At 33.6% G+C, this 27,118-nt stretch overlaps 1 protein-coding gene across 3 annotated transcripts in view; it reads right to left on the minus strand.

Moving 5' to 3' along the window:
- The window catches only part of KIFAP3 (kinesin associated protein 3), a 153,804-nt gene that overhangs the window by 14,987 nt on the left and 111,699 nt on the right, over positions 1-27,118 (minus strand). For all 3 annotated transcript variants that reach the window (XM_010361093.2, XM_010361110.2, XM_010361101.2), the window contains exons 18-19: positions 24,931-25,120; positions 17,910-18,009 (exon numbers count right to left, since the gene is read on the minus strand). In XM_010361093.2, the coding sequence (XP_010359395.2) occupies positions 17,910-18,009; positions 24,931-25,120 (290 nt within the window). The remainder of the gene's footprint in view (positions 1-17,909; positions 18,010-24,930; positions 25,121-27,118) is intronic.

The raw sequence follows: 27,118 nt of genomic DNA on the forward strand, positions 1-27,118 counted from the left end.
TTTTAACAAATCCTTTATAATTTAAAACTCTTCCAATGAAAAGTGTTAAAAATTCATCAATAGCTATGATGTCAGTGTTAAAAGAATTTCAAAGACTAAAATGTTTGTCTCTTGTTCCTTTGGGAGTATGTATCTATCTATGTAAAATGAAAAGTCAGTTTTAACTCAATAAAACTTTCACACATGAGATGGGAGTCATAGAAAATCAATATTTATATCAAGCTCCTTGATAAAATGGTTCTCCCCAAACCTGTAATTATTCAAATTACATTTTTTAGGACTCTGATGTGTTTCTAAAGAGGGAATATCTCTATTACAAAGACACCAAAAGTTGTTGTTTCGACTAATCCTTCCAAACTACTTATTGTTGTAAAGAAGTAAACATCAGTGAATTATCAGACCATCAAAGTACGATGTTTTATGAAACAGCATATATAATTTAAAAAGTTATATTTCAAAAATAATGTGGTTCTTTGACAAATATTGTACTGCTTAGCTTAGAATGCTATAAAATCTGGACCTATTTACTTTTTTTCTAAGAAAATTCACATTCTCTAGATTTTTCGTGTGTGTGTATAAGAAGATACTAAAGGTCTGTGTTTTTGTACCAGAAGTAAGTTAATGAATGACACACTCCAAATATCATGCTCTTCATAAAATATAAGGAGGGAGAGTACTATTTAAGATAAAGTGGCATTCTTTTCTAAATTATCATTAATTCTGTTTCCTCTAAAAATTAAGAATTCAGAAATGTTTAAGATGTTTATTCTACTGGAAATATTTCCAATAGACAAATATTATTTATTCTATTTACAGTAGAAGAAACATCTTAAACATCTGAGTGCTCCTTAATTTTTAGAGGAATGTGTATATATATATCTCTCAAGATATTGGAATAACATACAAGTGGGCAGAAACAGATGAAAGACCATTGATGTCCAGATACTGACAACGTAGTATTACTTTTATAAGCCTAATACTATTACCCTTAAATATTTTCAAAACAGAAAGCTGAAAGAATAATAAATAGAATGCTTTAACTCATCTCAAAAAATTATACTTTTAACCCTGAACTATATAAGCCTCTTAAAGAGAAAGAGATTATTTCTTACTGACCTCTATATCCCAAGACCTCATCCAAGTGCTTGTCAACTAAAAAGGTTATGAATAAAGGAAATTTTAAGTGTTAAAAGCAAACATTAAGTGATTCTATATTTTATCCTATATTTTGTGCTTTATAAAGTTAATTTCACCTGTCATCACAGAAACTTTAAGTAAAATTATAAGTATCTTTAGGAAATAACAGCAATAACAACAAAAAAATCCCAACAGCATATATGCTATTTTTATGATTTATTGACTACTAACAGATCATTAGTTATAACCTGGTAATAGGAAAGAAACACAAACAAGGAAACTCTATTCATTTTAAGTATGGAGTAGTATTTGTTGCTACAGAACTTAAGCTACTGCACTATGAAAACTAATACAGATTTTAAAAATATTCTGATTATCCTCTAAAAATACAACCAACTAAAGATACAACTTTAAGATACAAGTCTAAAGATACAACTTTAAGATCCTCTAAAGATATAACCAACTTTAATATCCTCTAAAGTCATAACCATCCTCTAAAATTACACTATCCTCTAAAGATACAGCCGTAAAAATTCTTAAAACAAATACTCCTTGATGTTTAAACATGGAGCCATTTCTCCAGGTACAACAAAACTGAAAAAAAAAAAAAATTTACAGCAAATCAGCAATGAAATTGACTATAACTGAAATTATGTGACTTCCAAGCATGTATTCTACTGATCTTTCTCCATGAAAAATATAACTCCAAGAAAATAATTATTTTGCAATTCTAGTCAGTTGGTTATTGCTATTATTAATGAGAAATTGAACACTAATCATATTATTTCTTCCTCCATTATGGTGAACCTATAATGTTTCTTTAGGCTAAAGTAAATGGACTAGAAATATGATTTTACACACTCGTAATATTGGGACATTATAAGAGTTATTTTTGAAAAGAAAAGAAAATTTTTCTGATAGAGATTGTGTTTATATTCAGTATAGATGGGTACTTCTCGGTATATTTAATTAGACTTGTAGTAGTATAATATAAATACACTAAGAATCACTTAACTGGATCTTAATTATGAAGCCAAGCATCTTCATTTGTGTAAAATATACCTATTTAAAGTCTGTTTTTATCTTACCTAGGTTATTAGAAAAATTTTCCATATAGCATAGGCTCCTATCAATAATTTTATAATACAAAGCATATGATACTATAAGCAGGATATATAATACACATCTAGTTGATTATATATTTAATAGATGATATGCATTGTACATTTGAAAGGATACTGAAATAGTAAAAATTAAAATTAAGAAATTATAAAAAAGTTCACACTGCAAATAAAACAGCATGGGAAATGGAGTAAGACATCTATGTCTGAATACTGGCTCTGACCTTTATAACTTTTATTAAACGAACGTCTGTTAAGAACCTAGTGTGTGCCAGTAGATACAACTTGGAAAAAGACAGTCAAAGTTCTTGCCCATCTAGAGACTGTATTCTTGTGGTAGGAGGGAGAATGAACAAGTGAACAAAAATTAAACTACTAGGTTAGATGAGGGAGAAGCAGATTCTTTGATAATTGTCTTAGGAAAAGACTCTCTGAAGAAGTAATATTTGAACTGAGACTTGAAAAGTAAGAAGAAGCCAGTTATTTAAAAAGTCGAAAGACTATTCAAGTTAAGCGCAAAGGTGATGAAGTGAGAAAGAACTTGGTGAATGTCTGCGGAAGAGAAGGGAGTCCAGAGTGGGTAGAATTAACAAGCAATTATAACTGGAACATTTGATGAGGCTGGAGATGTAGATAAGTGTCGAATAATGCAGGACTTTATAGAACATGGTAAGCAATTTGTATTTTATTACAGGAGTATGGGGAGCCACTGAAGGCAGGTGAGAGATGTGGTATGACAAACTTGAAAAAGATCATGATGGCTACTGTGGACAAAATGAAGCAGAAGGGAAGTGTGGTAGCAGGAAAATTAGGCTATTGAATGGTTCAGTTGGCAGATGATGGTGGCATGGAATAGGGTACTAACAGTGAAAATGGAAATAAATAGCCAAATTTCAGACCTATTCTAGAAATGAAATGAAAACAATAGGATACGCAGATGGTTTGCAGTGGAGAGAGAGGCTACTGATGAAGAAAAGGGAGATAATAAGGAAGATTCCAAAGTTTAAAGCTTGAACTACTGGGTGGATAGTGGTGACACACACTGAGATGAGAAGATTATGGGAGGAACCTGTTTATATGTGAGAAATCAAAAGCTAAGTTTGATAATTTTACTAAACATTCAGTTGGATAGCATAAGGAATAAGGATGGCGCTGAAAGGACAAGTCTAAGCTAAAAATATAAGTTTACAAATGGTACTTAAAGCCATGGATCTGGATGTAATCCTAGGTGTGGTGGGTGCAGTTAGAAAAGAGGGTCCCCCCAAATAGAGTACGGATAGAGAACAGGGATATAGCCCTGAAGTAACCAGCATTCAAATATGGAAAACAGAAGGAATAGCCAGCAAAGAACACTGGGAAGGAATGACAAAGGGCTCGGGAGGAAAATCAGAAAAATGGAGTATCTATCTTGAGAGCTGAAAGAAGGGAGTTTCAAAAAGCAGGGGCCTGGTCAACTGTGTCAAAACCAGCTGAGAGGTAAAGATGAGAATGGCCATTAGATTTGGCAATATGATGACGACTGGTGATTCTGACAAGACTGGGTAAGTTGAAGAACACATGCAAGTCTTTTGAGAAGTTATGGATAAAGGGAATTGAGAAACAGGCAGTAGTTGGAGTATGATGTGGGGCCAAAGAGTTTAACTTTGTAGATTCTGATTTATGTTTATGCTGATTTATGATTTATGTATATCTGATTGTGTATGCTGACAGGAATGATCCAGTAGAGGGGAAAAGAGTGACGACAAAAAGAAGTCCTTGAAAAGACAAGAATGGGGTCTAGAATAAAAATGGGTTGACTGGATTTTGAAAAAACTTCCTTCATTGTAACAGAAGAAAGATAGGCAGACGTAAGAATAGTTTATTGATTGAGTGGTGGCAAGATAACCTTGGGCAAGTTGCTTAAACCTACACGCTTCAGTTTTCTTAATAATAGTGTCTCCCTTCTTCAGCTGTTGTGAAGAGTAAATTAGATAAGGGATGTAATAAATAGCAATTCATATACTGCCTGGCACTCACTAATTTCAATAATTGCCATCATCATTATTGGTCCATCCATCTCATATTGTACACAGATCTGAAACCATTTAGAGTAGCAGCCCACAACCTTTTTGGCACCAGGTACTGGTTGTGTGGAAGAATTTTTCCATAGATGGGGGAGGACAGACAATTTTAGGATGAAACTGTTCCACCTCAGATCATCAAGCATTAGTTAGATCCTCATAAGGAGCACGCAACCTAGATCCCTCGCATGCAGAGTTCACAACAGGGTTTGTGCTCCTATGAGAATCTAAGGCCGCTGCTGATGTGTCAGGAGGTGGAGCTTAGGCAGTAAGGTTTGCTGGCCTGCTGCTCACCTCCTGCTGTGTGGCCCAGTTCCCAACAGGCCATGTACAGGTACTGGCCCGGGAGTTGGGGACCCCTGATTTAGAGAATACCATTTAAAATAACACAATTAGAATAAAGATTGTGTATGTCACTGAAGTCTGCATTGTTTCTACTCCTTTCTAGCAGTTTCATGTAAAACTTTACTGGGTTGTTCATGTCCCCAAAACAAATTCTTTTGAGTAGTTGCACTTGTTTAAGATTTGTGTGTGTGTGTGTGTGTGTGTGTGTATGTGTGTATTTTAAAGAACAACAAAAACTGAAGAAAACAATCTTCATGCAGAAACTTTCTGTGGACTTTCAAGGTTAGAATTTTGGGCAGATTTAAAGTTGCAAAGAAACAAAGAAGCAATCCGTAGAACAGGCCCTCAGATAAAGTCTAAAATTCTGTTTTCACCTTCATCTTTTTTTCACATGCAAACTATTATGTTACAATTTAAGTAGACATAGGTCTATTTGAAAACAATTCTAAGAATATAAGCTACATTTTGAAAGTTCAACATTCCAGCATTGTACCTAATACCTTTTGAAAAGGCCCTGTGAGTGCTGTACTCTCTTTCCTTTAAAATGTTCAAACCACTCCTCTTACCCTCCTCTTGTGTTGGGGTAACTAACAACAGGCACTTCCCCATAAGTGGATTCTCTTTTTATCAGGAGATCTGACTTTACTGTCCCCAATTCAAAAACAGTCTTCTGAGTTCTCAATACACTTTTAGTTACTGCTTTTACAATAGTCATCTAAATCAATACATGAGTATTACGTATTTTTGATCTATCTCAACATTTTTATTTTTATGAGGATGGGAATAATTTTTTCTGTGAAATTAAATGGCTACAACAGTAACTGCGACTTCAGTCTTCTGGGAAAATATAAGCTGATTTCCTTTTTAAATTTATTTTATAAAATTTCATATTTCTATATGTAAATTTGACCTAATATAAAGATATAATAAAATGTATTTATTCAATGACTGTCACTCAAGATGGCCCCCTGAGGGTGAATTTCTTGACAAAGAAGTTGCTAACTTCCAGTTGCCAACCACAAAAACAAAGCAGTAGAAAAGATAAGAGGTGTAAGTAAAAATTATATTTAACCTGTATTAACTGAATCACATTATTAATGCCTCAATTGAAAGGTTTCATTGTAACAAAAAAGAAAATAAATATGAATCTTTATGTACTTTACTATGAGAATGCACATATTAATGTATAAAATTCAGCTTGCTTAAATGTGATTTTGAAATTCCAATTGATTTATTCAACATATTCATAATATTTCCTTTATGTATGTAAGGACCCATTTGATAAGGTGGTTTAGTGTATGTTAACAACGATGTTATTTTTACTCTAAGAAGAGCTCTTATAAAGTGGAACTTCAATTTTTTGAAATCCTTGAAATTCCCTTAAATTTCCTTAAGTACTGTGGTGTCTTCTCTATAACGAAAACTGAAAAAATAATGTTACGACTCATTAAATAAACCCAGTAAGTACAAACTTATGTTGAAACTAAACATACAAAATAACGAAATAACCAACCATTTTATTTTATTTGAGAAAAAAGCAAAAAAGCCTTGGTCTTGTAAAAGGATTAAAATAGACTCAATTTATGGAGTCTTGGAATCTTCACGGTAGTGCAGACGAACTTCCACTTGCCCTCCCCGCCCCACCTCCTGCACACCTTCTCCTCTTAGTTTATTCACATTTTAAATCTTTCTTCCAAGTTTGGCCTGCAACCACTTGACTGGATAAAGTAGGTCACTTGAAAAGGAAGAAAGCCCAATAAAATGAATTGCAAAGATAACAAGATTAAACTGATTGCGCTGTTTTCATACATTGTAGCTGAAATTCTGCAAATACGCAGTTGGCTGTGGTTTGGCATTCAACAGCATGTGATCAGTAAGAAAGAGGAAATTTTATTCTCATTAACTGCTGCAGATTTACTGCAGTGAAAAAGGGCTATGTAACCCGAGATGTGACAGTACAGAAAGATCAAAGCCATGGACTGGAAACTAAATAAACCCTCTGGCTACTTCCTGCAAGGAAAATTCACTTTGGCAATGTAAAACAGAGCCCAGTTAAAAACTACTCTCAGTTTTATGAGCTGTCACAGCAGTTCAAGTGGTTTGGACTGGCTGAGTTTTTACATTATATTTCCTTGTTTTTGTCTTAGATACTTCTGTAAGCGGGTTTAAAGACGCCCCCCATCCCTTTAAAAAATACAACAACAAAAAACTAATTTCTTTTGGTTGAAACCAAGAAGGTAACCACTAAACTTATTAACGCAGGTAGGTCTTCATTTGCACATTCCTTTCTCATTTAATACAGCTTAATACTTTATTCTTAGATTTATTTGGTAATATAAATTTACTTAATAATTCATCTACAATCTGTACAATTCCTATTCAGAATAAGTGCAAATCTGTTTACAGAGCCCATATGGCTCATATCTGAGGAGTAAGCTATTTGTAACAGCACATCTGTAAGGACTATGGGCAATAAGGAGATTATGGGAATTAATATTACATTTAAAATTACATTTGAAAACGTGTAGGCCCTAGGTTTTAGCTGTTTCTTAAAAAACAAATACCTTAGAAAAAATATCTAGTTTAATATTTCTAATATAAGAAATCTAACAACTGTTCATAAATAGTTAAATTACATTGTTAAATCAATGAAGACACAAATAGGCTAGATTAAATCTACCTTAAATTAGAAAATATCCTTGAGTTAAGGAGTAAGCTCAATATCATTACATTCATATTTAAAGGAAATAAAAGATGACATGCTGTATTTCTCTCCCTTATGTTTTTGGAGGGGGTAGTGATGCTTATTAACCAATTATACACAATTTTGTTATTCTCATTATAATATGAAGGAGCAAGACTTTATGATGGTAATTTGCATTATATTCCCTTAAAAATCATTTTTTTTTTAAATAAGAGCATTTCCTAGGTAAAATATGTCATAAGAGCAGTCATCTTTGCTTAAAGACCTTCTTCCTTTCCATTTAAATTTACAACTAATTTCTACCTGTAAAGCCAACAACAATGCAATTAATACATGTGAAAAGTATATGACCTTTAACACTAGACAATCACTCTTCAATGGTGATGATATAATTAACTTGCCAGACACAACTGGATTAGCTTCTGTGTTATCTTTTCTTGTAGAAAGCTACACCATAATTGACGTGTTAACATTTTTAAAGGTTCCAGTCATATTCGGGTTACGTTTTTTTAAATTTGTAGACTCAATTATGCTGAATTTCTTCTACTAAGTGAAAGTCTTAGTGTCACAGGATCCTTGGGGTGTTGCTTCGGCACCCAGAAACCATTGTGGCTGGGCGGCACCTTCTCCCTGAGCTCGTTCTGTCCACTCCGCCAGGTGGGCTGTGCTTAGCTTGCACTACAAACCTGCATCCCACACCAGCCACGGGTTAGCCAGGTGTGGAATGGCGAGGGGTGTGTGGGTAAGCGAATGCAGGGCCTGGTCACCACACACATCAGGCATGCTGGCTGACTGGCTGCTATGGCAGGGTGGGCAGCTCCAGGCACTGGTACAGGTGCTGGCTCCATGCAAGGCTGCAGATGGACCAGATGTAATGTACGTAGCTCCTGCTCTGAGCAACTGCGTCTGGATGAGGGGAACACAGAGGTGCCCAGAAGCCTGGAGAAACTGGGAACCACAAAGCCCCACAGAGGGTGTCACAGCCCTGGCTCAGGAGCAACTAGGTCTGGGCTCTTGGAAGAGCCACAGCTCTTCTCTCCTTCTCGTTTCCCACAACATGGCGAGTGGGGGCGATGTGTTTCAGCCCCATTTGTTACAGCTCTTCGAGTCCTGCCATTCAGGTCCCAAGTTCTTGTTTCACATCCAGGAAGAATGAGGGAAGTGGACAACCGGAGGATAAGCAAAGGGGAAGAGGAGCTCCATTGAGTGACAGAACAGCTCTCAGGAAACCCAAAGTCGTAGCTCCTTTCTGCAGGCGGCCTGATGAGTGTCCAGCTCTCAGCAGAGAGGAGATCTGCAGTGGGTAGCTCCTTATAGCAAGCAGGTAATCCCCACATCTGTACGAGTCTGGCTGAGCCTGGGGTTTTTATAGGCTCAGAAGGGAGGAAGTGCATGCTGATTTGTCCATGGCTGGCCATGGACAGGGCCAGAAAAAGTACAAGTTCTCACTTTGGGTGGAAGACTCCACCTGGAACCGGCAGCCTGGTCCCCAGGTTCAGGCCATCACTGGCTAGAAGGTGGGGTTTCACTGGGGACTCACCCCTTTTTGTCCAGGAGCCTGCCTGCTGCCATCAACATGCCATCCACTGCGCCCAGGCAGCCCATACTGAGCCACCTTCAGCATCCCCTGGCCTCCCTCCCTGAGCTCGTAGGTGCCCAAAGCTTCAGAGGGGGCTGGGGCAGGGCGGGGGGCCGGGGGGTGCTAGTGTGTCAGGGCTGCTCCAAGTGCAGGCACACCCAGCCAGATCATGACAGTGCTTGGGCTTGGCTTCAACTTTCCCGCAAATTTGGAGTAGGTGCCGGCAGCAGGGAGAGGCCAGGGAGCGGAAGCAGGCACTTCTGAAACTGCAGGGGCAGGGGGTCTTCTCCGGGCCCCCAGGAGCACTGGGATGACCTGGTCTCAAGCTGTGGCTGGGTGGCTGCAGCTGCACCCAGGAGTGCGGGGCTCCTGGCCTGCCAACTTGGCAGGGGGCAGGACTCCTGCCTCTTCCCAGCCTCACAGCTCTGTGTAGCTCGCAATGTCAGCTGTGCCTCCCCAACTGCAGCTGGCATCCCTGCAGCAGCTGCTCCAGATGGGCCACTGCCACCATCACTAATAAAGTCACAATAAATTTGGTTTTATTTGGGAGCACCTTTGGGCCTTCTATATAGCTAACGTCCATGCCTTCAAAATTTTTGCTCAGATTAGCAGAATTAAATTGAACACTAACTTGAAGAGGGTAGTTCTGTCACCAACTTCTCTTGTTTCTAAATTTTCAAAAGAAAGCTAATCATTTGAAATATTTTTTCAACTCAGGATTATAATTTCTCTAGGATAAAACATCTTCCCAAGTTTCCAGGATTCTAAGCCTTGATTTGTGGCTCATATGTCTATATTTCAGTTACATTTACAATTTACTAATGCCGATGTGTGATAATCTAATAAAATCTGCCCTTAAAGGTTATAGGCCCGATTTACTAATAAAACCTAATTCAATTCTCCTTGGGAAATGCAAATCATTAGTGTCCAAGTAGCAGAACTGAATTTCCTTGTCTTTTCAATACTAGAAAGAAGCTGTCTCTCTAAGAAGTCTAAACAAATAAGAGAAATCAGACTAATATACAACAAGCCCATGGATTCATTTAGGAGCATTTTTAAAAGAATACCATCATGTATGCAAAAATTTAAACTGCTTAATTAGCTGAATAAATGATTTTTTAAGAGGCATTTACCCTTCTAGACTGAGAATATCCCACTTATTTCATTCCCATTTTTTATACAACTGGATTTAATCTGTAGAGAATTTAGTGAACTATTTAAGATAATTTAAAGGTAGTGAACTAATTACTTAATGTGTTAATAAACCCTTAGCAGCTCACTTCCAAGCAAATCTGAATCACCGATTTGCAGTAAACCATGTCAAATGTATTAAATCAAACTAAGTAAACAGTATGTCGTGTTGCACAACAAAACCTACATATCTTACTCTGAATTTTAATAACATTTATTTTAAACTTTCTAAAGTACAGTTCACTGATAAGACTAATATATCTCCTTGTCATCTGGAGGCAATAATGATGTAATAGTAAGAGTGTTGACTCTTACCAAGCTTAAAGGCTTCACTATTAGCTACCTGGTTTTAGGCTATTTCTTAAAAATCTCTGAACTTTAATTTTCACATTGTGAAAATAGGGACAATATTACTCTTTGCCCTATAACCTCACACACTTTTTGATGATCAAATAAGATACATGAAGATTTAAATGCAAGATAAATGTAAGTTATTAGTCTTCATATACTTAGAGTAAAAAGGCTTAAACATTTTATTATTTGAATCTTTTAGAAGGCTCCTAAGGTACTCCACCTTCTTAACTAAAAAAGTAATTGGGACAGCTGCTATGAAAGTATACAGAAAGAAAAAAGGGATTTCATGTAAAGATTATGTAAGATCAAGACTCTTGTAGTATAAAAATTTTTTATTTGCTTTTTTTCTCATTAATTAGAACTATGCTGTGACATAACTATTGCACTCTTGTTCTCCTGTTTTTACCATCCCACAAGTTTAAGAGTAAAATGACCACTTCATTATCTTAGGAATAATTTTGCTTGTCATATAATACTATTTCTTATGGTTTTACTCAAAAAATTTTACCGTACACTTCTGCTTCATTAATACTGAAGAAGGTGGAAATAACTTATAATTATTTCTATTGGTTTTACCTACCTATGTCATTTATTACTTGGCTTGAAATAGATGCTTACATATATTGAAAATAATGTCATTTGGAAAACAGAATACAATTATTATAAAAATTTGCACAGATCTGAGTATTTTTAGATCAAATCATATACCATGCCCAAATCAGAGCAACTTTTAAAAGTAAACAGGACACTGTATTATTATCCAGCCTTACTGTTGCTATAAAGAGGTTCTACTGAGTATGTTTAAATAATGACTTAAAATTCTATTTACATTGAGAAGCAACTCTTGCAAATATCCCAACCTAAATCCAGTTAAGAACAATTAGGGACCTACACAAATGTGCATGTCAAGAACAAAGTGTAAATAAAACGTATGACAGTGCCTTGCCTTTAATGACTTTTTTTTTTATACTATGTTTCATAATAGACTCATCTTAAAATGTTTACATATTAAGAATAAGTAAACAAATCTGTTATCATGTTTTAATACATGAAAATCAATATAAATAGATTGAGCAAATATTCTTAACCATACTGTCTATTATCAGTTACTAGAATTACAGATGTGGCAGTGATGTATCCAATTTTATGCTATCAAAACATCATATGTGAATAAAATTTTTATAAAATACTTTTTTAATAAGGAAGAGGAAAATTAAAAGTTCACTGTGGTAAATCCTTTAAAAAGTCAAGAAGTTTATGAAAGGTGAATATTTATTGCTAAATGTATCTATTTTGACTTATGTTGACATTCACATATAAAGTTTAGAGTACCAGTGTAATAATATAATCTAATATGTAGACAAAAATCTCATGGCACAAAAATAATGTTGTAAAAATGTTTATTTCACTACCCTCAATTATCAATTTTCTTTGACACATAATTAATTATTTATCAGTCTTTATCTCTGATTATTTCATAAGGACAAATTCTTAGAAATAAAGTTATAGAATAAAAGGAAGTAAACAATTTAAGGTTCTTGTTCTTTATCATCTTGCCTTTCATAAAGGTTTTATTAACTTAAATCCTGCAAGAGGTGTTTAGGAGTACCGTTTTGCTCTGATGTGTGGGTATTAGCATTAGAAATTATTTGGCAATTGATAGGTGAAAATGTTATCTGTCTGCTTTATTTTGTAACCACCATGTCTAGAAAAATCGCTAAGTCAGTTTTTTTGAAAGGCTTCAGGAAGCATGTTTTCTGCTGAGAAAAAGTAATAAGAAATTCATAAATAATAGAAAAACTATGATCATCTTTGGTAAAAAAAAAAAAAAAGTAATAACACATTAAATGAAGCAGTATTTTAGTCAATGATTACTTTAAAAAGATTTTATAGGTTTTTAGCAATTAGGTTAGTTCTTACAATGCTGAACAAATGGTTGGTGTCAATATCTATCAAAGAATGTGCTTCTGAGAGGTTCTTTTCACTTTTTTGATCCTTCCATCTAATTGCTATGCTATGGCCACAGTAAGGAAGATCATCAGAACTTAAGTTATTAGAACAAATGAGTTTGGGTTATTAATTAAACATTGATAAAGGACTTATCAAAGAAGGAATTTTGCAGGCATATTTACTTTCCTCTCAATATAAAAGAATTTTTTGCTTGGCCAAATTAAGGGCTGTAAAATAGACAACTTAGTTTCTCTTTTGAATAACTGCTTTGAAACAAACTCATAATATATAGTTCTAGGAATATGTAGTTTTGTAAACACTGTACAATGCCTTTTAAACAGAGAATATATAATTTTGAGGTTGCTTTCTCAAGGGAAAAAACAGTAAACTAAATAGCTGAGTATAATTAAGGCAGCCTTACAGCTAAACAAATAAGTCTAATTTTTTTATATGTAGAATTCTAGAATTAAAAAATCATACATTTAAAAATTTGGGTAAAAGATTATTTCTTACATTTTAAAGAAATAATTTGTTAGTTCTCCTCAGTATGATTTTTTAAAGTACAACTAATATTCAACTGTGATTTAATATTTGAAAAAAAAGAGACCAAAATAGAAGGCATATGTATATGTAATATACAATACATATAATGCATAAAAAAGTTAATACTACAGTACCCTAAGAAAAAGAGGCAGGCTATAACACACACATAGAAAATGAAAGTGTAAGAGTCAGATGGCTCAGAAAATGCACACATCTAGTTTGTCTTTGACACCATTGAAATGGTCAGTAAATGACATCACTGTGCCAACCACAAAGAAGAACTCCAGGCTCTCTGAAAACTATTTTTCAAAGCCCCAAGGAAACCTAAGCAGTCTGCAATTTTTTTCCAGTTTATGAAAATTGGATTCCTATAAAAGAAAAATGAACCATTTTTACTGCAACAAAAACTGATTTGTAAAAGCTGGAAGCAGTTTAAAAATACCCTTAACATGCGGTTCTTGTTAGTCTTGAAAAGTAAAAGTTATAATAAAAAAATGGTCCAAAAGTATGGTGCAGATACATGGTATACATAACTGGAAAAAAACCTAGTCTTGCTCCTATTATTTTTAATTAGCTTCAAAAGCAAGTTCCACTTTACTTTCTAACACCAGTTCAGATTTTGGGAGGGGAAGATTTACGTTTGATGCTCTGGGATTGGCAACTCCATAGCTAATGCCTTAGAGCCCTAATGCATTTTGCATTAGCTCTAAATGTTGGGAAATCCTGGTGCCAAGAGGTTCAAACTGATAGTGACACATGTCTAAAACCCAGGATTCACAGACCAATTGCCAATATCTATTTTATCAAACATCCAGTCTTCTTATAGAATGAGATAAGTTTAACTGTTTTCACTGTTGCCTATTAAACTGCCTTGCTATCTTACAAAAATGCAGATATTCAGATTAAGAAGGACCCCCGATGTGGATTTTAAGAAAAACACCAATTTGAACTATTTAAATTCTTCTCTAAATCTGGCTTAGTTTCTCAGATTTTAATACATTCATCCTATTACTGAACCTTGTCATTTTATGAAGAAATAATTTTTCTTTAAACAATTAAAAAAACCCTTGTGTCATACAAATTAGCAATTTATTATTTATTACATGAATCCACTCAAACTGAAATATTAAGAAAACAGAGAATGAAAAGCCATGAGAACTGGCTGAAGAGTATGCCACTTGGCACTGTCATATTGTTTCATGTGTTATCCCACATATTGTTATACTCAAATCGTTACAAACAATGGTAATGATAAAAGTTCACCTTTTATACATTAATCAAGTATTATTCTTTCTCCAGATAACTTGACAGTGCTTATTTATCAAAGACATATGAAGAAGAAACAGGGAAAGAATTTATAAATCATCTGGATCATTTCCCTGATTTAAAGGAAAAACACCCAACAACTCCAAATAGATAACATTTCCTCTTTTTAAGATACTTAGAGAATCAGCTTTTTCAATATGTAAAGATCAATTAAGCTATTATTCTATCACAGGTAACACAAATTCTTCATGTTGTCCATTAAGTCTGCTTATTTTCATCTTTACAGTAGAAATGAAGAATAGGAGTTCAACAACTTCTCTTTAATTAACTTACATTTTCTTGAAAAAGATTCCTATTTTTCTTAAAATCAGTTAAAATGAAAAATTTCAAAAATATTTTTGAATGACTATTATTTAATGAGATTTAAATTCACCTATAGGATATCAGGAGCTGAAATGTAGCCACAGTTTAAAATTTCACATTATGCAGCAAAATTATCATATTGAAATATGTGAATAATTATGTAAAGATTTAAAATACTTAAATCTTTGAATTGCAAAAATGCCACACTTTCAGATCCATGGTTACTGTTACAAAAGAGCTTAGAGGTCCTATTAAAAGGAGAATCTTAACCAACCATAAATGATTGAATAAAAGCAAAAAAGCAAATGATTCCAAAGTGAGTCAGTAAAACAGAGTAAGAAAAAGAAAACTATGAATCTTTGGCTATATTGTGTAATCTGTCTGTGGCTCTGCTGACACAGTTTAGGGTCCCTTCTCGTTTGTTCTGTTACCTACCACAAAATTTGAGAAAATTCATTGTGAATTATTTCTTCTAAATATGAAAAAAGTGATATAGTTAAATGTGATTTAAGGCCTTAACAATTACAAAAGACAAGAGATGAAAGTCTTAACTTTCTCAGGGAAAGTTCTTTCTAAAGGGCAAACAATTCTCAAATGAAAATAATTATAAAAATTGTATCATTCTTTTGATTTGAAAAATAGTCTACAGTAAGTTTTATTACCTAATCTTTTAAGTCAACATTACTGGGCTGTGTCTTTTGTAAAGTAAAAGAAGCTACTTAAGTATGTTTACTTTTAAAAAGAAAGTAAAGGTACAAAGGTAAAAGGATTTTCCCAAAGTCATTTAAAAAAATCTTATTAACAGAATGGAGGAATAAAATCCTGAAATCTTTGGACCCAGTACATAACTTGTAGAATACATTTCTCTCTCTCAAAACTTTTATTATTTTAGAAAGTAAGCATTTTCGAATACTGGAAATTAGAGATTTTGCTGAATTGAGCAAAAAAGGATTGTTTTCTATATTTTAGTGAAAATGTTTAGTTTTTAAAAAGTCACATAATTAAATAAAAAAATAAAAGCAAGTCTTTCTCAATTAAGTAATGCATGATTTATAGCAGTTGGTTTTTTGTAGATTCACAGTATCTGCAGGAGATACAAAAATAATGTTTTGCTAAAAGTAAAACATAAATGGCAGAATAATCTTATAAACGCTATAAGCAAAATGTTTCAATATAAATATTAAGATCACATATCTAAATCATTTCTCCTTTCCCAATTGTTTCAGAAAACATTTGTACAGTAAATTGTCACCTGATACAGTATTTATAATGATTAAACAGAGCCTCTATTTAAATAATTATAGCTAATAAAGCCAGAAGCATCAGAAGTAATCAAAAGCCATATGCTTTCTAGTATTTAACCATGTTTAGCTTTTATTTCCTAAGGCAAGGTGTTTCTTACTATGACAGTCTAGTACACAGATGAAACAATTTTTAAAGGGCTACTATTTAAACTACACTACAGAACACTGAACTACACATAAGGTTATTATATTTCATGTAATACTGCTATGATTTTCCACCATGCTTTTAAACTTTGGGTCATGACCATCAGCAAGTTGTAAAATCAATTTAGTGGGTTGCAATTTGCATTTAAAACAGGAAATGGAATATAATAAAATATCATTGTGTATTACAGGTAGAGTACCACTTTAAGCAAGTTTTGTTTTACACATATATATAGGTAGATACATATATGTAAAACATTTACATATATATAGGTAGATACATGTATGTAAACAAATATGTATGTATGCATTAAGTTCAAATATGAAAGGTATTTCTTTTAATGTGGGTTGTGATCAAAAGAGCTTAAAAATCACTACAGTATGTTTTGTTTCCTCCAAATGAGACAGCATGTTATACTGGAAAGAACATAAACTTTGGTGACATATATACCTGAGTTCAAATTTTTGCTCCATCATCCTACTTGTGTGAATTTGTCAGTTAACCTTGAATTTTTAGAGCTGTGATTTCTTCATCAGTAAAACAGATATAACAATACTCGTTTTAAAATGTTGCTGTGCAAGTTAAAATAAATAAGATGAATATTTGTAAAACAGATTATATACAATGGATAATCGATAATGGTTGAAATTATAATTAGTATTAGATTAAAATAGTATTACAAGTGATCATTAAGAGTTATCGCACATTGGTCGCAACTGTATTGTTCATTTAAAAAAATACATGAACATATCTTACATACAGAATAAGCTTATCCTAATGAAAAGTAGAATTTAAGAAGAAAAAATAAATTAATAATTTAATGAAAAAATTAATAGGCTTAAGGGAAAATAACACTATCTGTTCACTGGACTAACTTAATGTGAAATGTCAACTGTCAGCCTTAATTAAAATATCACAACTCTAGGAATGATATGAAGAGGAAAATATTATTTATACTTTCTGGCGAGATTTTAAAAATCTATTATATCATTATGTAATAAAGCTGGATATATGCTGTGGGGAACTTTATTATAATTGCAAAACAATACTGGCCTGACTTTTTTTTCCTCTTAAATATTTTATGCAAATGCCATCTAGGGAGGAAAAGTCTTCAATTTAATAAAAGCACCAACTTTTTAAAAACAGCTATGTCTTTGGTAATTGTTAAAATACATGTCTTGTGTTCTCATTTTATATTTTAATGGCTTTGGAAAACACTCAGAAACAATCTGCATTCGTTAATTAGGAAAAATCAGAAACAATCTGCATTCGTTAATTAGGAAAAAGTATTGTTTGTGTCAACAGACAATCTATATTTTCCAACTTGAAGAGCATGTTTTCTTTTAGATCTATGATCTCCCTTTTCTTTTTGAGACGGAGTCTCGTTCTGTCGCCCAGGCTGGAGTGCAGTGGTGCGATCTCAGCTCACTGCAAGCTCCGCCTCCCAGGTTCACGCCATTCTCCTGCCTCAGCCTCCCCGAGCAGCTGGGACTACAGGCGCCCGCCACCATGCCCGGCTAATTTTTTGTACTTTTAGTAGAGACGGGGTTTCACAGTGTTGGCCAGGATGCTCTTGATTTCCTGACCTCGTGATCCGCCCGTCTTGGTCTCCCAAAGTGCTGGGATTACAGGCGTAAGCCACTGCGTCCGGCCTTGTGATCTCCGTGTTTTAAATACAGAAAATGTGACTTCATAAGTTACTTTAAAATCAAACAAACAAGTCCTTGAAAAGATTGAGGGTTTTTTTCCCCTCTTAATGAAAAAGAAGAGAAATGGAGAGCGAAGAGAATTTTAGCTTTCCAAACGCAACAGATCCCACACATTAGATTTTTCTTGGAAAACTTTACCTGCCAGGAAATGAATGCTGCCCAACAACATCTCCATTTTGAAGGTGGTAATCATTGAAGAAATCGGGACTTATGGCTCCTTCAGAGGCAATTAATCCATCTAGAAAGAAAAAACATGGTAGCCAGTAAAACACATGTGAAGGAAAAACCAGTCTATCAAGCAATACAATATGAAAATAACTTGTATATTTAATCTATAAAGAAAAATGTTAGCATGACATGTTGTTCTCTCCGGGAGTGTGAACAGACGACCATATGTACTTTAAGTACTGGTTCACAATAATGCAGCACAATAACTGAACATTCATTGAGCATCTACGATGTATTTGGTACTATACCAGTACAGAGAGGAATTAGTCTCTGCCTTCAAGCAGGCTTATGGTCTTCTATGAAGAAGAAAGACAGAAAAAGATAAGGAAGGGAAGCAAGGTGGGGACAGAGTAAGGATGGTTCAGGCTAAGGAAACAAAACAAATATAGGCAAGGAGGTATTAAATAGTTTGGTATTGGTGAAAGGTAATACTTTATTGTATTTCACAGCTTTATTAGTATAGCATGATTAGGGAATCAGATATACCAAATAAGTGAATTTCTAAATAAGCAATACTTGACAGTTTAAGTGCCAAACATTAAAATACATGCACAAACTTACATTAGAAATCTTCATATAGTTTACACTCCTTATATTCTTAAAAGGACATACTACACATAAATATTTCTTGATTATTCAATATTCATTATAAATACTAAATATTGTACAGTCCCTAGGGTTATGAGACATACTTGATTACCCATACTAAATAGCTCTATACTAGTATGCTTTTTGAGTTATTTTTCTTTGCTTATAAAGTGCTTCTTTCCCTAAATTTAAGTATTTGTTAAGACATTTTCCTGATTATAGTTATGCTACTTTCTCATTTGTTCCAATCTAAGAATCTAGATAACCTATTTTTGATAGAATTATGAATAAGTTAAGAATAAAAAGAATCTGAGGAAAAAAATATTTAAGTGATGGCTGCAGAGTTGTTCAATGCATAGAACAAATACGTTAGTACATTGCTTTTGTAATAACTATTTGGATAGCTTTGAGGCCTTTCAAAGTTTCCTTTTCTGAAAGTATGCTGGGCTGTTGAGTGGCCTGCAGATAAATGTTAGCTAGGTCATACCCACCACATTGTTTATACATTTGGCACACAGTATAGGCGAATTATTCAATCACCAAATTTTATACTTAGCACATGCATAATACTGTGCTAGGTCCTGTGGGAAATATATAATTTTACAATACATAACCTCTGTTTTTAAGAATTTTAGTTTAAGTGAAATATAAGACAAACACTTAAGATGCAATTAAAAATGTAATTTATAATAAATGATATACAGAAGGAATGGGTATAAGTACTAAATGAGTGTGGAGGCAGTAAAAGCTATAGAGGGGTCAGAAAATTCTACTTGGGAGGGGAGGAGGCAGAAGTGTAACAGATTTGAGTCTGGAAAGACAGGTAAGAGTTAAATGACGAAATCTGTTTGAGGAGTAAGGGTCTTAAAAATTGAGTGAATGGTAAAACTAAGTAACAGAGTTGGCAAACGAATTAAGTGGGGTAATTTGTATTTCCATAAGACTCCCATACTACTCATTTGATACATATATCCATTTGTTACACATCATATATTAATGACATATTATTATTTGTCAAATTGTTAATGGATGCCTTTGGTATTTGTCCTATTTACTAACTTTAAAATACGAGATTGCTTGAGTTTCTACTGAAAGTGTCAGTAATATTTAATCCAGTTTTTATGTGCACTAGAAGTTAAAGTTTCTATAAATCAAAAAGACCAGCTAAACACTGAAAAGTTATAAAAAAATGAAATCATGGAAAATGACAAGACACCACAGATTGACAGTAAAGCAATGTAAAAAAAATCACATATAAAAATTTGTGATTTTATATGGTAAACTTTTTAAAAATGTCTAGGATTTTGTGAAAGTGGCTAAAACTAACAGGTTAAGAACATAAAAATCAACAAGTTCCTCTGTTAAATTAAAACCAAAGAATTGAGAATCAGAGTTTAAGAAACCTGCCAATTTTAGAGGAACAAAGCTAAGTAAAATGCCAAAATAAATTATATGCCACACGTGGAAAATACACACAGAGCTTTTGGCATGCCAATTAAAATAAAAGAATTTAACACTAAGAAATATTTCAGATATAAATAAAGACAAATGAAAAGTTACATGAATTATGTAAAAAGCTATATACTTATAAAGTATGACATAGTGAAGTGATCCAGGTTAGGCAGAAATTAAGTAAAAATCTGACCAAATTCTCAACATCTTATTTTTGATTCAGAATGCCTATTGTCTTCAAAGGGAACAATGAGTAGCAAAAGGATAAACAGAATACAGGGGCACTAGAAAATGGGCAATCATCAAATAGAGATCAAATTAAAAATTTTGTACTTTAAAGATTCAGCCAGAAATTTTATAAACTCAGAATACAACTAGTCCAATAATATAATAAGTCTACTCTTATGTGAGTAAAAAGAGTAAATTTATACTTCTGAAGTTTTTTTTTTTTTTTTTTTTTTGACACAGACAGGGTCTTGCTCTGTTGCACAGGTTGGAGTGCAGTGGTACAATCACAGCTCACTGCAGCCTCACACATCCGGTTGATTTTTAAAAATTGCTTTAGAGACCGGGTATTGCCCTGGCTGGTCTTGAACTTCTGGCTTCAAGAGATCCCTTTTGCCTCAGCCTCCCAAAGTGCTGGGAGTATAGGTGTGAGCTACAGTGCCCAACCTCATTTTTAATTTTCTTAGGACACTGTGGTTGATTCAGTAAGCTGCAGCTTCTACAGTGCCCTTTAAGGCTTGACAAAAGTTAGGCAGCTCTGACATATGAGTAATCTTTCTTTACTAGAATGAGGTATAAAAATTCCATCAAAGCCTCTCATCTCAAGCATCTCAACTTCTTTGAAAATATCTATTTTTTCTTAACATTGTTCCACCAAAATTAATTCCTTTAGGGAAATATTAAAAAAGAATCACAGCTTCTTATTTATTCTCCAAATAAATCTAGGAGCGTCTTAAATTCCTACTCTAAACTTGTTGTTTCAAAGATACTAACAAGGAACTAAAGTATTTCATGTAACATTTAAATGACCAGAGAACAAACAGGAAACAGATGATATACACCATAACCCTCTAAGCTATAGAGTATTATACACATTTACATTACTCAATTATATAAAACCTTTTAGACCACAGTTATAAAGTACACCTTTCTGAGATGCCCCAAGTAAGATGATAAAGACAGTTATGAACAAAACAGAGCATATACTAGAACAGTGATGAAACCAAAGCAAATTTGTTGTCAACACAGGTAATTTATCAACCTTCTGATTTCTGAAAGCCAGTTTTAAAAAACTGGCTTATAAACATTGTGAATTAAAAAAAATACAAAAACTCAATAGCTTTTTTTTTTTTTTTTTTTTTGAGAGGGAGTCTTGCTCTGTCCACCAGGCTGGAGTGCGGTGGCGCTATCTCGACTCACTGCAAGCTCCACCTCCCGGGTTCCCGCCATTCTCCTGCCTCAGCCTCCCGAGTAGCGGGGACTACAGGCGCCCGCCACGGCGCCCGGCTAACTTTTTTTGTATTTTTAGTAGAGACTGGGTTTCACCGTGGTCTCGATCTCCTGACCTTGTGATCCGCCCGCCTCGGCCTCCCAAAGTGCTGGGATTACAGGCGTGAGCCACCGCGCCCGGCCAATGTCTTCTTATATATTATCTTGTGTATCATATATTCTTACTGAAATACAGTTTTTTTTTTTTTTTTTTTTAATTCTTTTTCTTTTTCTTTTGGAGATGGAGTCTCGCTTTGTTTACAGGCATGATCTCAGGTCAGCCTGGGGGTTTTGACTTAATCCTTTTTGGATCTGGGCCAGATCACCCTTCCTTAGGCAATCTGGTAGTCTCCAACTCCCAGGAGGTCACCATACTGATGCTGAACTTAGTGGGGACACATGATTGGCATAGCTCATTACAATCCAGAGTTCTTAAGACTCAAGCAATCCCCTCACCTCAGCCTTCTGAGTAGGTAGGACTACAGGCACATGCCACTATGCCTGGGTAATTTCTTTTTCTTTTCCTTTTTTTGGTAGAGACGAAGTCTCACTACATTGACCAGGCTAGTCTTGAACTCTTGGCCTCAAGCAACCCTCCTGCCTTGGCCTCCCAAAGTGCTGGCATTAGAGTTGTGAGCCACCATGCCCGACCTCTTTTTATTTCTTAAAGTCAAATGAAAATATAATATTGGGCACAGTAATATATATAATATTGGACATATAATATATAATATCAAAATTATATTTTTATTATATAAAATATAATAATATATAATATTGGGCACAATAATATAAAATTCATATCATATGAACTAAAGGTGAAATTGTGACTGTATGGGAGAAAATAGATGTGAATAGTGTAGAATATGAGAAAAAGAAATAAGTAAAATGATAAATCTTATTAATAATTTATTTGACTATGCTTTACAAGACACATCACAGAAATACATAGGTAAATGAAAACTATGGTTTTTACAATATTCCTGAGATAGAACAAACCATTTTCAGCCTCATAGTCCAGTAATATATTCGCATACTAAGAGTAAGATTCACTACAATTAATGAAGAACAATTAAAAAATAAAAAGTCATTTAGATATATACAGTAGCAATATGGCTTTATAAATGACAAAATATTTCCTCTATGGGTAAAAGTACTAAAGCAAACAGCTTCATTTTCATGATAGCAAAGGACATTAATTTGTGACTACAATCACAATAATTTTAGACTAAGGAAAAAATACTGTAACTAAAGGAGATGCTAGTTTTGTATTTCACATGATAATGCTAAGATTTTTTTTTTTAAACATGGGAGAATCATATACTTTTGACTATTAAATAGTCTAAAAATACAGAGAGTGATGCTAATGACTAGAAAATAGCAGATGCCATTTCATTTTAAAGCAAAAGATGAGACCCAGGGAATTACGAGCCACTCAGTTTAACCTCTATGACTGAAAAGCCGCTAAAGCTGTTCTTATCAGAAACAGCCTAAATTTTCAGGAAGACCCAGAGGCTTAAAAACATGGCTCAAGCATTCAAACAAATCTGCAGTAGTACACATTTATCTGATGTTTTTTGATGATACAATCATACACAATAAAGGAAAGGAGGCTGATACTATCTAGATTTCCATGAGACACATCAAGAAATGCTACAGAGATTCATTTAGCCCCTGGACTATCCATGGAAAATGATGTATGTAAAATAATTACTAAACTAAAAAAAATTGCTTGCTATAAGAAATTTAGTTTTAGACTCACAGCATGTAATTTCTACTGTCAAATGTCTATCATATCATCAGGCTACAGATTAAAAAAAACTAAATGTTTCTTAAGTTTTGGTATATGAAAATATACATAACTGTTTTCTCACAAAAGCATAATTTATACATTTTAAAGTATCAGAAAAATATTTAGGATTTTCACTTTAAGAGGTTAATTTAATTTGGAAATGTAGTATAACTTTTTAGAAATGTGTTCTGAAATTTTAATTGTATTAAAACAACAATGATGAATACTGAGGTGGTTAATAGCTTTATCTGGTTTTGGAAACTGGTAATTGATTCATTATGAAAAGTAGCTATCAACCTTCAAAGCAAGAAACTTGATTCCAAGAATATTCTGATTTCTATTAAGAAAAAAGTTCATATCATATATACTTTACATCATCTTACTTCATGAATACTGAATATGTAAGGAACAGCTGTTTGCCATTACTGAACTAAGAAATTCTGTTTGGTTGAAATTAATGATCTACTCCATCTGGTTTGAAACACAAAGCAACATTTCATAACTACTGTAAAGTTCAGTTACGAAGAAATCTATTTGATTTTCAGAGTAAAGCATAAGTTTTCCATGATTTAAATATCTATACCAAATACAAAAATAATACATAATACCTATGGAAAATCTGCACAATACACAATTAAGAAAACACATGAATGAAAATGTGAGTGGTATTATTAATGTGAGTACAGTGATCAGATGTAATAGTAATGTACATAATCATCCAATCATTGATCAAATTGTTCAGATAAAATGAGATAATACACAAAATATTTAGAGAACATATATTGAGAACACTAAATGCATAGTAGAAATACATGGTAAAAAAAAGTGAGTCACTAATTCAGATATAATCACTTTAATGATTTTTATCTTGAACTTGCTAGAGATCTTAATTATTATAGAAATCCTTTCCTTCTCAACTAAATGACTTCAATGAAGTAATATTAATGTTGGCAACAGTACAAAATAGTGAAAGCTAGAATATGCAAAAACTTACCAATCTTTGTGTCAAACTCATCTTTGGAAAAAGGTAGTAATGCAGAATCAAAAAGGTTATAATACATGTAAGATTTACATAAATATTAAATTTTACCTTGAAAACATTAGCATAGTTTAGAAAGAATAAACAATTGCTCTAAAGTATCTAAATCTTCCCCAAAGTTACCATATAGAGCTTGGTAGTTTGAAACTAAAGCAAAACCATGGCAAAATTAAACTGTTAAGATTAAATACCTTGGAAAACAAAAGATGAATAAATTATGCATTTAATAAATGCAGAAGAAAAATGAATATTACATTTTTGAACAGAAGTCAGAAATCTTGAAGTTGTCCATTTAAGTTACACATTCTAGCAAGTAATAAACTTCTAAGAACAATTAATTTTCCTGGCTACAGCCTTTTATGGAGACTCCATTAAAGACTAACTTGGAAAAAAATGGTAAGTTAATAGGTTTGCTTTTTATATATAGATGTTACATCTAAAATCATTAGCAGAAGACCATTCATAAAGTAAAAGAAGTGCTTATTAAACTTGGGAATGTGCAAGGCTGGCAGACTAAAATCTCTATTCATAGCATATAAACTGTTTATTTTCCCTTTGGTTATCACCTGAGTTGTAGAAAAGGTCAGGTCTTTCGAGAATATCTCCTTCATGAATGCATGGCTCAATTCGATCATCACCATACAAGTACTGCTCACTCTCGTCCATCTGACGACTCTCTACCATCTCCAGCCACTGGGAGTTATGCCAGCGAAACTTTTCACTCTGAATTTTCTTAGCCCATTCTTCATCATATTCCTGTTGAAAACAGTTAACTGTTATTATATAAGCTAACTCACTTGGCACTCAGACAGCAATATTTTTATCTCTTGAGAATTCTGGGGGGCCTTCATTGGGTCAGAGGAAGCATTAAAAATACCTGTTCAGAATTATTTTACATAATAGCCAACGAAAAGCAATTACATACATAAAGAAGTTTGTGTTTGTATTATCGATTACTAATGGCAATGGCAAACATTAGAAAAGTTCAAATTTCATAAATTCTTATTACATAAATATTGCCAGAATTTAAGCAAGCAGTAAGACTTCAGTTTCCAAAGAGTTCTTGTGACTGTAATTACATTTGACCTTGGAACAAAATGGATTTGAATTGCACAGGTCCACTTATACATGGATTTTTGTTCCACCTCTGCCATCCTTGAGACAGCAAAACCAAGCTCTCCTCTTCTTTCTCCTCCTCAGCCTACTCAATGTGAAGACAACAAGGATGAAGATCTTTATGATGATTCACTTCCACTTGGTGAATAGTAAATACATTTTCTCTTCCTTATGGTTTTCTTTAAAATATTCCTTTCTCTAGCTTACTTTATTGTGAGAATACAGTATATAATACATATACAAAATATGTTTTAATCAACTGTTTATGCTATTAGTAAGGCTTCCAGTTAACAGTAGACTATTAGTTTATGTTTTGGGGGAGTTAAAAGTTATACATGGATTTTCAACTGTGTAGGGGGATTGGTCCCCTAACACCTGTGTTGTTCAAGAGTCAACTATATTTGTGGCACTAATGACAGGTAGTTAGCATAAAATGGCGTATTTTGCTGTATCTTTTAGTCTATCTAGACTAAAAGAAAGCACTATTAAGTATTATTTTAGCTGCTAAAATGGTTTACTACAGAAAACAAATATCAGAATTGAATTTAATTTTTGTTCCAACCACAAATTAATGATCTTATTTAGTTGTAATTAGTTCTTTAAATGCTTCTTGTTTTGATCATAAACTCCTATGGAGCAAGATTAGGTTATTCACTGACAGGTGTATCTGTAACACTTGTCAGAGAGAAAGTTCTTGGTGAATGATTTTGAAGGACAAATAGGCAAATTACTGTAAGCTACAGCAGAACTTCTCCATCTTCTACTTGTCCCATAGGGTGCAGCTACTACTGATTAGTGTATTGCTTTATGGACAGCAGAAATGATAGCATGGATACAAAATAAAGGGCTTCAGATATTTCATGTCATCGTTAGAGTTCTTGGTTTTAAATTCCTCTGTCATATCTTTAAACACATTTGGTTACAGCGGTCTAAAAAGGAGTTAGAGGGATGTAGGGTAATAGCACTATTAAGGTGATCACAAAATCTAAGAGGTAGACCAAATATATATTTTAGTTAAATGCTAAGCAATTTCAACTCAAGCTGAGACTCAAATCAAAATCACTACCACAGAACACATTTCTGGGATATAAAAATAAAATCTGTAACTTTATAATAAATGTAATTATTATTGTAATTTTCTTGTTAAAATTTTAACTTGTTCAAGTTTCACATTATCAGCAAATCCCAGCAGTATCAGTTGTCAGATTGTATGTTCTATACCGTACATTTAAAAAATACACAGACGCTCCCTTCAACTGAAGTTGCGGAAGGTAGAGGATATTTTTTGACTACAGTACTGCTAGTGACAATTTTGCTACAAAATTATTAAACTTTATTTTCTTTTTAATTTTTATTTTAGGTTCAGGGATACATGTGTGGATTTGTTATACAGGTAAACTGTGTATCATGGGGGTTTGGTGTACAGACTGTCACCCAGGTAATAAGCATAGTACCCAAATAGGTAGTTTTTCAGTCTGCACTCTCCTCCCACCCTCCACCCTTAAGTAGGTCCTGATGTCTGTTGTTCCCTTCTTTGTGTTCATGTGTACTCAATGTTTAGCACGCATTTATAAGTGAGAACATGTGGTATTTGGTTTTCTGTTCCTGTATTAGTTTACTTAGGATAATGGCCTCCAG

Source organism: Rhinopithecus roxellana, chromosome 8 (assembly GCF_007565055.1).
Source record: "Rhinopithecus roxellana isolate Shanxi Qingling chromosome 8, ASM756505v1, whole genome shotgun sequence".
NCBI classification, from domain to species: Eukaryota; Metazoa; Chordata; class Mammalia; order Primates; family Cercopithecidae; genus Rhinopithecus; species Rhinopithecus roxellana.